This window comes from Aptenodytes forsteri, unplaced genomic scaffold (genome assembly GCF_000699145.1).
Source record: "Aptenodytes forsteri isolate BGI_AS27 unplaced genomic scaffold, ASM69914v1 Scaffold179, whole genome shotgun sequence".
Lineage (NCBI taxonomy): Eukaryota > Metazoa > Chordata > Aves > Sphenisciformes > Spheniscidae > Aptenodytes > Aptenodytes forsteri.
In genome coordinates, this window is record NW_008795378.1 from 987883 (window position 1) to 999541 (window position 11659).

The 11659-nt window shown below is 38.7% G+C and overlaps 1 protein-coding gene across 1 annotated transcript in view; it reads left to right on the forward strand.

Moving 5' to 3' along the window:
- Positions 1–1081: 1081 nt before the first annotated feature.
- Positions 1082–11659, forward strand: part of LOC103899993 (multiple epidermal growth factor-like domains protein 6) — a 188632-nt gene continuing 178054 nt past the window's right edge. Inside the window, 4 exon segments of the mRNA XM_019472408.1 lie at positions 1082–1143; positions 1304–1438; positions 2084–2193; positions 3626–3730. Of these exon segments, the coding sequence (XP_019327953.1) occupies positions 1082–1143; positions 1304–1438; positions 2084–2193; positions 3626–3730 (412 nt within the window).

An 11659-nucleotide genomic window follows, 5' to 3' on the forward strand; every position in this document is an offset into this window, starting at 1 on the left:
GGCAGGTGCTGTGTTTTCATTCTGTATGCTGGCTATTCAGTAGCTTTGAGCTGTGGAGCTCAGTGCCTATAGTTGTCAAGTCTTTGATTCCCACCCTGGCACATCAGCTGAAATAGGGGCTGTTGCATGTACAAGACCTAGCAGGGAGCCTTCCAGCAGTCTTGGTGTAGGAAGAGCCTCCCAGGCTCCCTCACCTTCGTCATCTGCTCCTCAGCTTGTGAGGCACCATCCTTAAGTCAGGCAGTGCCTCATCTGAAAGGGCTACTGTAGGCTGGTGTTACTGAGAGACAGCAAAGAGTGTCTGCCGAGTTGTCAGTCAAATCCTGCTCCAACGCTTTAGCTCTCATTTTCTGGGAACAAAGTACAATCACGTTTTGCTAGCTGGGCCGTTCATGTAAAAATTGCCATCAGGAATGTGTTCGTGCTTATGACTTGTGCAACCAATATGTCGTGGTTTATTCCCAGCCAGCGACTGAGCACGACACAGCCGCTTGCTCACTCCCCCCCTGGTGGGATGGGGGAGAGAATTGGGAGAGTAAAAGTAAAAGGAAAAAAAAAACCCAAAACAACTTGTGGGTTGAGATAAGAACAGTTTAATAATTGAAATAAAATAAAATAGTAATAATAATAATGATAAAAGAATATACAAAGCAAGTGATGCATGATGCAATTGCTCACCGCCTGCCAACTGATGCCCAGCCAGTCCCCGAGCAGCGGCCCCCCCAGCCAGCTTTCCCCTGGTTTATGTACTGAGCATGACGTCCCATGGTATGGAATATCCCTTTGGCCAGTTTGGGTCAGCTGTCCTGGCTGTGCCCCCTCCCAGCTTCTTGTGCACCTCCTCGCTGGCAGAGCATGGGAAGCTGAAAAGTCCTTGACTTAGTATAAACACTGCTTAGCATCAACTAAAACATCAGCGTGTTATCACATTATTCTCATGCTAAATCCAAAACACAGCACTGTACCAGCTACTAGGAAGAAAATTAACTCTATCCCAGCCGAAACCAGGACACAATACATTAATGAAATCTTGGCTCCATTAACGTCTGTGGACCATTTGCCATTCTGTAATCATTGGATCATGATTTGTCAGGTGTTTATGGATACTGTATTTTTGCAAGAGAGCTGTTTGATCAGTTCAAGGTAAAAAAAGTCATAGAACTACACTATTTTTAAATAATAATATAAAATCTGTTTCAAACTGTTATTAACTGTTATACATAGTATAATTTTATGTATATTTCTCTAGACTTCTAGATTTTGTGCTAGAAATAATAAAGCTTATCTTTTTCTTTCCCTCAAGGGCAAATGTCTGTCCAGTGTTTGAGTTGGCATTGGTAGGACACCAACAGCCATGTGTTCAAGCCTTTAGTCGTACGGTCAAGATGTGGAAACAAGGTTGCACGGGGAGGAGGTGGTGTATGGGCTATGAGAGAAGGTAATACATTATCTATTGTTATAAATGAATTCTGTTACTGAACTTAGTGCAAATTCTTTAACTTTGAGAGAAAGAGACGTAAACTATTTCAGCTGAAATATGTGTGACTTAGTTATGGATATCTCGTGTCCAGCTGAGACTTTACTTTAAGTCTGTTATTACTGAGCACAAAACGTGACTTTATTCTGTGTTTTAGGTGTGTCATGATCTTCTTGGCTGGCTTTAGATTACAATTTTATAGTATCAGAAAGTGCTCCTGTCTCATCCTGTTGCAGGTGAAGTCCAGCTGTCAAGTCATCTACTTTGAAGAATTGAACTACTTTCTATTTCTGCCATATGCTTAGAACTGATGGGAGACCTGACTCCCCCAACAGCTAAAAGCAAAATTGATTGCAAAACAAAATTACTCACCTTTGACTAGCCTGAATACAAATTCATCAGAAAGTATGTGGATATAGTATATTAGAGCTATTGGATGTTATCAGAATGTGTTTTGCTATATTTGCTTCATTTTCAACAAGAACAACTGATAGGGGCTGAAAAATGTATAGTAAATATGACATATGAGTATAGTTTGTTACTGATGAGATGTGAATGAGTGTAATAGAAGTTGTGACTGTTCTCTTAAACTTATTCTCTTCAAAGGTCTGGGTACTACACAGTTTACAAGCAGGTGTACAGAATGGAGCGTCAGACTGTCTATAAGTGCTGCCCTGGATGGGTCCAACATGACAACGAACCTGGCTGTTTGCACTGTAAGTTGATGGCAAAACTGACAAACTGAGAGATGATATCCTTAGGCCTTACTTTCCTACTGTTTCTTACTTCTAGAAAGATGTATTTTGTTTCGTGCTATTTATAACTGGGATTTCCTGTTATAAAGATGTAATCTATTGATGGGGAAAGAAACCTCTTTTAAAAGTACAAAAGCTGTCATATGTAAAAGTACCAAGTATCTCTAATTTTAATCTAAACGGTGGAAACTGTATTTCTGATTATAGTTGTTGCAGCATTTTTGTGCCAGCCTGGCTTTGACAGGCCAACCAAATTTATTGCTGTTACAGCAGATTTCTTTGCATAATTTGGGTAAGGCACTTGTTTCTTGGACGTAGCACTCACTGTGGAATCTAACTGGTTTTGGCTTTTTCACTGCTGCTGTTGCCATTAAAGCAATTGTGTTTCTACCCTATGGTTCTCCACCTGACAAGAACCTGTTCCTATCAGTAATTTCTAACCATGATTGGATGTTTTCCCAAAAGATGGAATTTAATTTAAATTATAAGGAACCACTTTAGCCGGTGTTAAAAAGACATGAGTAGAAGATAGCAATTTACTCACTGTTTAGTTTTGTTACTGTTTTGTCAGTAATTGTATTTTCTGTATGAAAGGTAGCATCTGCTCCTATGTATTTTTTAATCTTCATACCAACTTGAGGACTGCGTTCAGAGAGCTTGCCTTTATGATTGTCTCTTTGTATTTAAAAAACAAAAACAAGCCTGAGAGGTATTACTGTTAGTTTCAGCTTGAATCTACATATTTAGTGTGCACCTGTTTTGTTGTATGAAGTCAAAGATATGTTTACAATCTGTGTTTTAATCTCTGGTGTAAAGGTATTTAACGTATTTGAGCACCAGTGGCAATATAAAATTTTCTTCCTGAAAGAGCAGTGCAGACTTGTTTTGTATTCTTTAAGGCATGAAAGTGGTTGAGTTATTCTTTTATATTTGGTATTCTTTGCAAGTTTGGCTCAAGTATGTGGAATTTAACTTAGTGTAAATAACTAATGTTCTGCATCGGAGGAAGTCAATTGTTGTAATTCCCTTGGACATATATAACATCTTTTAGTACACCAGTGTTTCTTAACAACTGCTGAATTATTCTCTAGCAGTTCATCTCATTCTAGATTCAGGTAGTGCTTTGAGTCCTGAGAAACTGTTTTCTGCCTATGAAGCATCTTCAGGTTAAACTGCATTACTTTAGTCTTATTTTTATTCAAGTTAAATTTCTTCATATCAACATGGTAGTTATACCCACGATAAGTTCTATTGCAGTCTAACCTTTCCACTTAAATAAAAAGCTAGATTACTTATTTGGAAGTTCCTGTTACAGGAAGAGGCAATTCTGGAGGATCCTTGGCACAAAACCAACAAAAAAACCCCCCTGTTTCATTCTGTTTGTGTGTACTAGTGCTGTGCACTGTTGGCACTTGCTTCAATGGAGGGAAATGTTCTGAAGCAGGATCCCAGACATGCCACTGTCCTGCAGGATTTCAGGGTCCTCGCTGCCAGTATGGTGAGTCAAATGTAAATTGTCTTAAATGCATCTGGTGTTTGGGTAAAATGCATGTTTAACAATATTTGTTAAAACATTAATATTTTATTAACATTGACTTAATAAAGGCAACTTAAAGTTGCCTCTGCTGCACTCCAACTGGTTATTTGGTCATTCTCTCATTTTCTAGAATTTGCCTTTTTGGTATTGAATTTTAACAAAGCAAGATGAAAAATTAATTTGGTTGATATCAGATGAGTTTCTGTAATGGATAATACCATTGAATATCAGCAGTGGTGTCCAGTGGAATATCTTTCTAGTGCTTCTGAACTTGCACGTTCTTGTGGCACTCTTGCTAAATTTCTCAGCATTGTTTTTACCCTTGTGAGAGTAAATTCTGAGTCAAAACAGGTTGGGCAGTAGGTAAAGAATGTAGCTAATGAACCAAATGTATTTATTGATGGGATTTCTTTTGGTGCATCTGAAAGTAGGAAGGCTGGTTTTACAGACTGCTACCAAATATTTCCTAGTATTCTTGAAATAATTTATGCAGCAATCTTTCATTTCAGTAACTCTGTTCTAGCATATTATAGACTAAATTCTATGCGACTTAGACTATCACCCACTCTCAATGGGAATCTTTCTCTCATACGCTGGTTCACAATCTGATAAACCCACAATGGGTTGTCTTGTAACTTATGTGAAATAAGACAATCACATACTGTGTAAAACTCTCCAAAATTATAGAACTGCATCCATTTGGCTTCTTAAGGTGGGGGGGGGGAGTCATTCCTTCAAGAGTAGGCTGTGATTGGGGCAATGCATTTCTTTTGTATTAGACAAGTGATAATTTCCTTTTCAACTGAAGCACACTGTGTTTTGTTCAGAGAGGCAGATTTCTGAATATTTAGATTTTTTGCTTTTAAATTCTAATACGTTCACATCCTCACCTGACTTGTCTATCATGAAGTATAAGTGAGAAGGAACGTAGTAACTGTTTACAACAATCCCTTTAAGAGCTGAAAAGCTAAGCTCTGTACTCGATGCATGGCTCGTATCACACTTGCTTCATAACCTCTGTCACATTCTAATCTCTGGGCTCTACCAAGGCTTATGTGATGGACTGGGTCTTGCGTGGGCTCACGGCACCAAAGCAACTGTGTCTGTATGGGTAGTAGTCTCCCTCAGTGAAGGTAATAAAGCAGCTGGATTTGCAGCAGGCATGGTAAGTGGGAAATGCAAAAAGTCAGCAAATGTTGCAACAGGGTTGTTTTCGTTGAAGCCTGGTCATAGATAACATTTTTCATTTATAAGCAAGCATTTAAATAAAATGCAGAGCTCTTTACAATGAAACTTCTGCTGACATTAGACTGCCAACATCTGCCTTCAGACAATATTAGTTCACTTAAGCAGACTTCAAGGGTGATGCTGTAATTGTGTATTTCTTTACTGCCCATAGAAACAACAAGTTTGTATACGTAACTTTGTATGAACCAGAGTGACACCAATGCAGGTTGCTTTGTTATTGACTTACAGTAAAGCTGCTACTTCAAGGTAAGCAGGATCAATATCTCTAAGGAGCCCATATAATAAGCTTTTACCAAATGCAATGTAAGTCTCAGCAGATTCTAAACTGTCTTTGCTAGTCTTTTGAGTCTCCTTCTGTTGCCTGGAAATACTTACAGCACCAAGGCATTTCCAACAGGCAGATTATGTGGGTGCAGCATGTGGATAGCACAGGTCAGATTTTCAGACTGAAATGAGATTGTGCAGTCTCTATTTCACAGGTTGGTGACTGCAGACACTGTAAAAACAATGTGAGGTATCCTGCAGTTCTTGCTCTTTGCAGTTGGGTGGAACTTTATCTTGGTGGTTTGTCTGCTTTCTATTGATTCCTAAGGTTTGAATGGAATTTCAGTAGTCATCATTTTCAGGTTTATACAGTAGCTGCTATCGCAGCCTGGCAGGAGTGAGTTTATAAATTAAATTCTGAAGGGAAAAAAAAACTCCTTTCAGAAAGAATGTTATGGACAATTCACCTGCCTAACAAAAGCAAGGTAATTCAGAGTGTAAGGCCTCTTAACCATTGCAGGCATCTCCAGTCAGATGCTTGTGAGTTTTGTATTGTATTTGTTGCAAGCAAAACTGTGGTGCTAGCAGCTGTAGCCTCTGTTTTTCTGGCTGATGTTGGAATATTGCTCTTTTAAAGTAGCTTGAATTTAATGTGACTTAATTACTTAATGGTAATATATTGTGGTTTTAGATGATCATTAAGTCTAGTCTGTCCCCTCCTCCCTACTTGCCTGTGCAACCTTACTGTGAAATAAACTGTTTTCCTTCCAACACTTAACCCAAAGGAAAAGTAATCTCTCCTACCAGCATCTTTTGCTTTGAGGATTTGGTGGAACAGATGAGTGCCAGGAAAACCACGGTTTGTTTTTGGAACATGTGCTATAACGTGTTAGTGGAAAAGATTATACTATGATATGTGAAGCTGTCAAAGGGGACTGTCTTTGGTACAGAGGTACACTTCCTTGTACCTCTAGACTGCATCCCTCAGTTGTCACTTTGGCAGGAGTGTTTAGGTAGCCCTCTCAGGGGCTTTACAGGGGAAGGGAGGCTCTAACTGGATATGAAACCACAAACTACTGGCAGAAAGCTGCCTATTGGGCATCCTTGGTTGTAGTCTTGGTTTCTGTTACTTTTTGGTGTTGTGGCTTCCTTTCAATCTCCGGACAGAGGAGGAACCATGTGCATTTCATAACTGTACTTGCACTCATTTGAGCAAAATTGTTGCATGTATCCTGTTTTATATCCTCCCCTCTCCGACCTCTTTGCTTATCTTCTTTCTGTTTCTGTCATTCAGTATTGACAGCTAATTCTAAAGTTTCAGTGGCTCTCATGATCTCCCTGCTGGGCACTACGATCCACAGACAATAGACAAGAAATTACTATAAAAATATTATTAAAATCAGTTACTCTAAAAAATAAATGGGAACATATAAATGGGAACATATATCTTGAATCTTCTAATCTGGCTTTTCCTGTTTGTTGTGTTTATATTTGCCATTAAGTTAGTAAGTAGGTCAGCCTCCTGGAAATCAAGTTCCTACATGCTTTGCACTGGTCTGTCCTGCAGAAAGTTTGTGACAGATTGTCAAGAATGACTTGTGACAGCCCAGTGCATCACAGCAATCTGTAGCAGAGATGATTATTCACAATTGGCATGATCGCATCTAATGACTTCTTAAAGATATCATGTGGTGTTTTAGCAGCCTGTAACATAACATTATTTCTGATTAGATGCTGAAATGGTTACAATTCCTGTAACAAACTTTATGTAATTGTGACTAGAAATGTATTACTGCATCTCTTGTATACTTCACTCCATATTTTTATTATTTTACCCACACAAGCAGCAATACAAACTTAGAAGAAAGATTTATGAGTGAAATGGTCAAGCTCTTCATACAGCCCTTACAAGGATTCAGTAACGGATCGAGCTGTCTCTTTCATTGTCTGCAATTTGTCTTGTAATAATAGACTTGTATCAATTACAATGTAAACTTGCAAGCTGTATTTCTTTCTGGTTTTTTTTTTTAACTTGTTTGGAAGTTGAGATTCCCATTTCTGTTGAGCGCAGTGACAGGGAAGGAAGACTTCTAACAAAAACGAGAAATGGTAAAACCCAGCACCAAGAATAAAATCTGCTGCAGCGCTGGTTTCATTGTTATTCACTAGTTGTCCTGGTAATCTTGTTCAAGGCCTGCTAGCCACCTGAGCTGAACATAGAAGTAAATTAATTTCATTTAGCGCGTTTAATTCAGTCCTGGGACTTGTACTTGGACATGCAGCTAGTGAAAGCATTCCAAATTCTACAAACAAGGGTAACTTCATTTACTCCTCGTGTACATAAAATTGCTCAGTGCAAAATGAGGGGTTAGTTTTGACTCTCAAACATTTGTCATCAAACATCAAGTTATTGTTGGTTTTACCAAGTGCCTCCTGCTGGTTTTAATACTTAAAGTAAAAGCAAGAGTGAGAACTGAACAGGCTGTATAATTTCATGACTGAAATAAAATCCCAGCATTACAAAGGTCTTGCAAGAGGCTACCATAATTAGGAAAGAGTAACTACAATTGGGCATCTTTGAGAAGATGGGTATTCTCCAAAGATGTTTAAAAGTAGGCGAAGAATGACCAGGGCAGACTTGTCAAGAAAGTAATCTTATGATGACATGATGTTTGTCATCTTAGCTTAATCATTTGAAGAAAGCTGAACACAATATTCCAGTGTTTAACAGATTAAGTGTCAATATATTAAATTTTACACTGTAATGCTTGCTGTAATGGAGGTGGCATTTTAAATTTTTACACGGGCTGATGTAGATTACTAAAGATTGTGTGCTTGGGAAGCATTGACTACATCTTGAGAGGCAGTGTGGTGTGCCGAATACAGTACTCGCCTGATACTTGAGTTGAGAGCTTTGTTTTTCACCTGCCACTGACCTTGGATATGAGTTCAATAACTTTCAGCAAATTATACCACTGTGCCTCAATTTCTTTGTATATTAAATGTTGATAATGATAGCTCATTCCTTTGTAAAGCGCTTTGAGACCTAAGTAATTAAGTGTAAGATAATAGCATTGGAATGAGTGTATGTAAAGGCAAAATGCACACTACATGGGTAGCTAAAATGAAATGCTTATGAGATAGATATTCATCAGTTCATTGACTAGCTGTCAATCTCTTCCTTAACTCTGGTCACATACTATTAAAATAGTGAACTATATAAAGATTCTAGTAAACGAAAATGTCAGCACCTCCTGGTCCAGGTAGATCAGAGTTTACACTACAGAGCTACTTAAACGAAAGGTGGCTTTTTTTTTAAACCATTGATTAAAATGGCATGAAGTCTGATGGATCTTCTTGCAACCAAAAATACTCTCTCATTCACTGAAAAAATTTCCTTCCATTTTCCTCTAGGAAATATTTCTTCCTGCAAAGAGTTATTCGATAGAACTTCTGATTAATGTCCTGTCTGTCATTCTGGTCTCTTGGAGAGATACATATTTTCTTCTTTGAGACTGAAGACCCGGACAAGCCTTACAGGGCAGTATATATCTATGAAATGGTGCTACAAATTTTCATTCTTTGTAGGTCCCTTAAAATAGCAAATGGCAAGCTTAAAACTCCTGTGGATCTGTTACCCATAGAGATGTCTTCAGTTTTCATGGATCTTTGTTTCCTAGTGGAACTAGATAGTGTTTGAGGGTAGATTAATTCTTAACGTGCTTACGCAGTCCTGCTGATAGCAAGGCCCTCCCTGTTGTCAGGGGTTATGGTATTATGTTTTCATATTTTGGCTATGAGTCCCTCCCATGCAGTTTTACCAAAGACAAAATTTTTAACACGAAAATGTGTGAACTAGAAGAAAATACATGATAATTTTGCATTAGCCCATAGGGAGAATGGAAGAAGATGGCACAAAGCTAATTTATGTTCAGATTGCTCTAGTTTAGTGCACATAATCTTTAAGATTTTTTTTTTTCTCTCCTAGCACAGTCACTCTCCTGCTCCAAATGACTGTCTCTCTAGTGAAGTGCTAGTGAGCCAGTCATGGCAAGGGAAGCAGAGACGACTGATTAGGCTGCGCAGGATAGAAAGGTACCTGTCCTCTGGCAGAAGGAAACCTTGTGATCCTCCTCTGCTCCTAGTGGGATCTGGTCTCCTGTTCTTCCTCTGCTCCTTTTCAATTCCCAGGAAAAATGATCCGTCAGTCCTATACCTTTTTCTTTGGCTACCATACTCTTCTGTTCTCATGATTAAGAAGCGCTGGCTGACAGCAAATATGAAGGTGTAGATGGCTTTGATCCTTTATATGGCGGTAAAGGAGCACTGGTGTCGTGTGAGCTCTTGACAGCTTGAGAGCATCCTGTTGGCTTGGTATGTGCTGAAGCACTTCAAAGTTGTGCAACTGCTTGTGCCTGCATTAGGGGCTGTGGTAATGAGCGTCTTTTTTAGCACTTGTCAAAGTAATAACAGTGCTGTTGTACTGGAGTATCCAAAACTCTTCCACGTAGTGAAATTTGAAAACACAAGCGTGTTTTAAACAACAAACACAGCTAGCAAGGTGTGTTGACGTGTTTCATCTCATCAGAAGTTAAAAGTGGACCGTGGCACTTCCTTTCTGTTTGTCATGTGTGAACCACACAGGAGAGATGAGCAGCACGAGGTAGTTTCATATGATGGTGCTTTACTGTCTTTCCTTCTTACATGGCAGGTTGGTTGTGGCCAGCAACTAATGCTTGATGTTGTGTTAAGGAAGTAGTCACTGCTGACATCTCAGCCAGTTCTAAATCAAATTGTTTTAATTCAATGAAATAGCAGGCAGTCTAGGTTTTAAACAACCTTAATATAAATTGATCATATTACAAATGCAGAAGCCCTTGATTTAGATGAAGTGATCCAAGAATCTAGTAAGTATTTTTTCTTTGTTGTAATTCTTTCCGACACTGAAGATTTCATAGTTCCTTTAAAACTATTTCAAAGGCTGTTTCAGGTGATTTTCATTCAGTGTTAAGAGTGTTGTACTGCCCAACATGCACTTGAAAAATCCCCTTTTTAAACTTATTTTAGATGTTTTTGGATTTAAAGTCTTACTTCAGTTGGCTGGACAGCTCTGCCCTTTCTAAAACTGCTAGATGCATCTTTGTAGGGCATAGCAAGTTGTATGCTTAGCTCATGTAGAGCGGTCCTGTAGGCAAGAAAGCCAACCCAAAAGGAGATCTAGAAATCTGCTCAGTCTAAAATAAGGATGACCTCTTCAAATTTCCCTTCTCATTAACTAAAAATCAGTATCTTATTTCATATGAAGATACTGCTGTTATTATTGTGTTAATCCTGTTAGTCTGCATCTCTTCACCTTCCTTGATATTGTCTGTAGCACACTGGCATCAGGTGAGTTTGTACCAAGTGCAGCCTTTTGTATTTCTAAGTGTATCATCAGCCTCTGTCAGCTTCGAGTTGTCAGGGCTAAATCGGTGTCCTGCTGTCACTGCTGCGTTCATTCTGATGCTTCTTGTGCAGTCTGCTTCTTGGTGACCTTGGAAGCTGCTGTCACGGCACTGCCTGTTTCTGCCTTGGGTGGGGACTGTGAAGCCTCACAAGATCTACAAATCTGATTTTGGTCCTTCCAGAAGCAATATAAAAGTTTGACAGCACTTAAAGCTTCCTTGATGGCACGGAATTCCAGAGAGTCTATAAGCACAGAGGCAACTAAGATAATGCTGTTCGGGTCAAAAAGTAGAGAGCAAGGTATGAATGATGAAAGTATGCTTTTGTCCTTGCACTTCAAAAACCATTTCAGATCTCCTATCCATTCAAAAACATGGCTTGTGTAATTCTTAAAAAAACAGACAATACTTGCATGGTTTGGAAGAATATTAGGGCAGGAATCAACTGAAATAGTGGGATGGGGATATTCAGCTCTGTCAAAGTAGCTTGGGAGTTCACAGGAACAATACAGAAGTATAGGCACAAAGCCAGCTCTTCCTTTGGACTGTCATAAGAGCTTGACACTTAACTCGGTTATTTTTAGTAACCAGGAAGTAGCACTAGACATGTACAATTTACTTAAGCAAGTACTTTAGTATGCTTTCCTGTTTCTTGTGCTTGGAAATGGTGGATAATTTGTTTGGCTTTTTTACTGCATGATTTTGGTTCATGCTTTGTCAGGAGCAAATTTGGATAAAAATTGAGTTTATAAAGGATTTTGTATAAACCAAATGCTTTAGGCAATTTTATGTGGTTAATAAAAAGTATTTGCAAGAGAAAATATGCCAACAGACCTTTGGTGTTTAAAATTAGTATATTAATCAGCAGTTATTTATAGTTAGTGAACTAAACCGATTGTGGTTTTTTTTTTTCTGTGATGTCCTATACTACTTA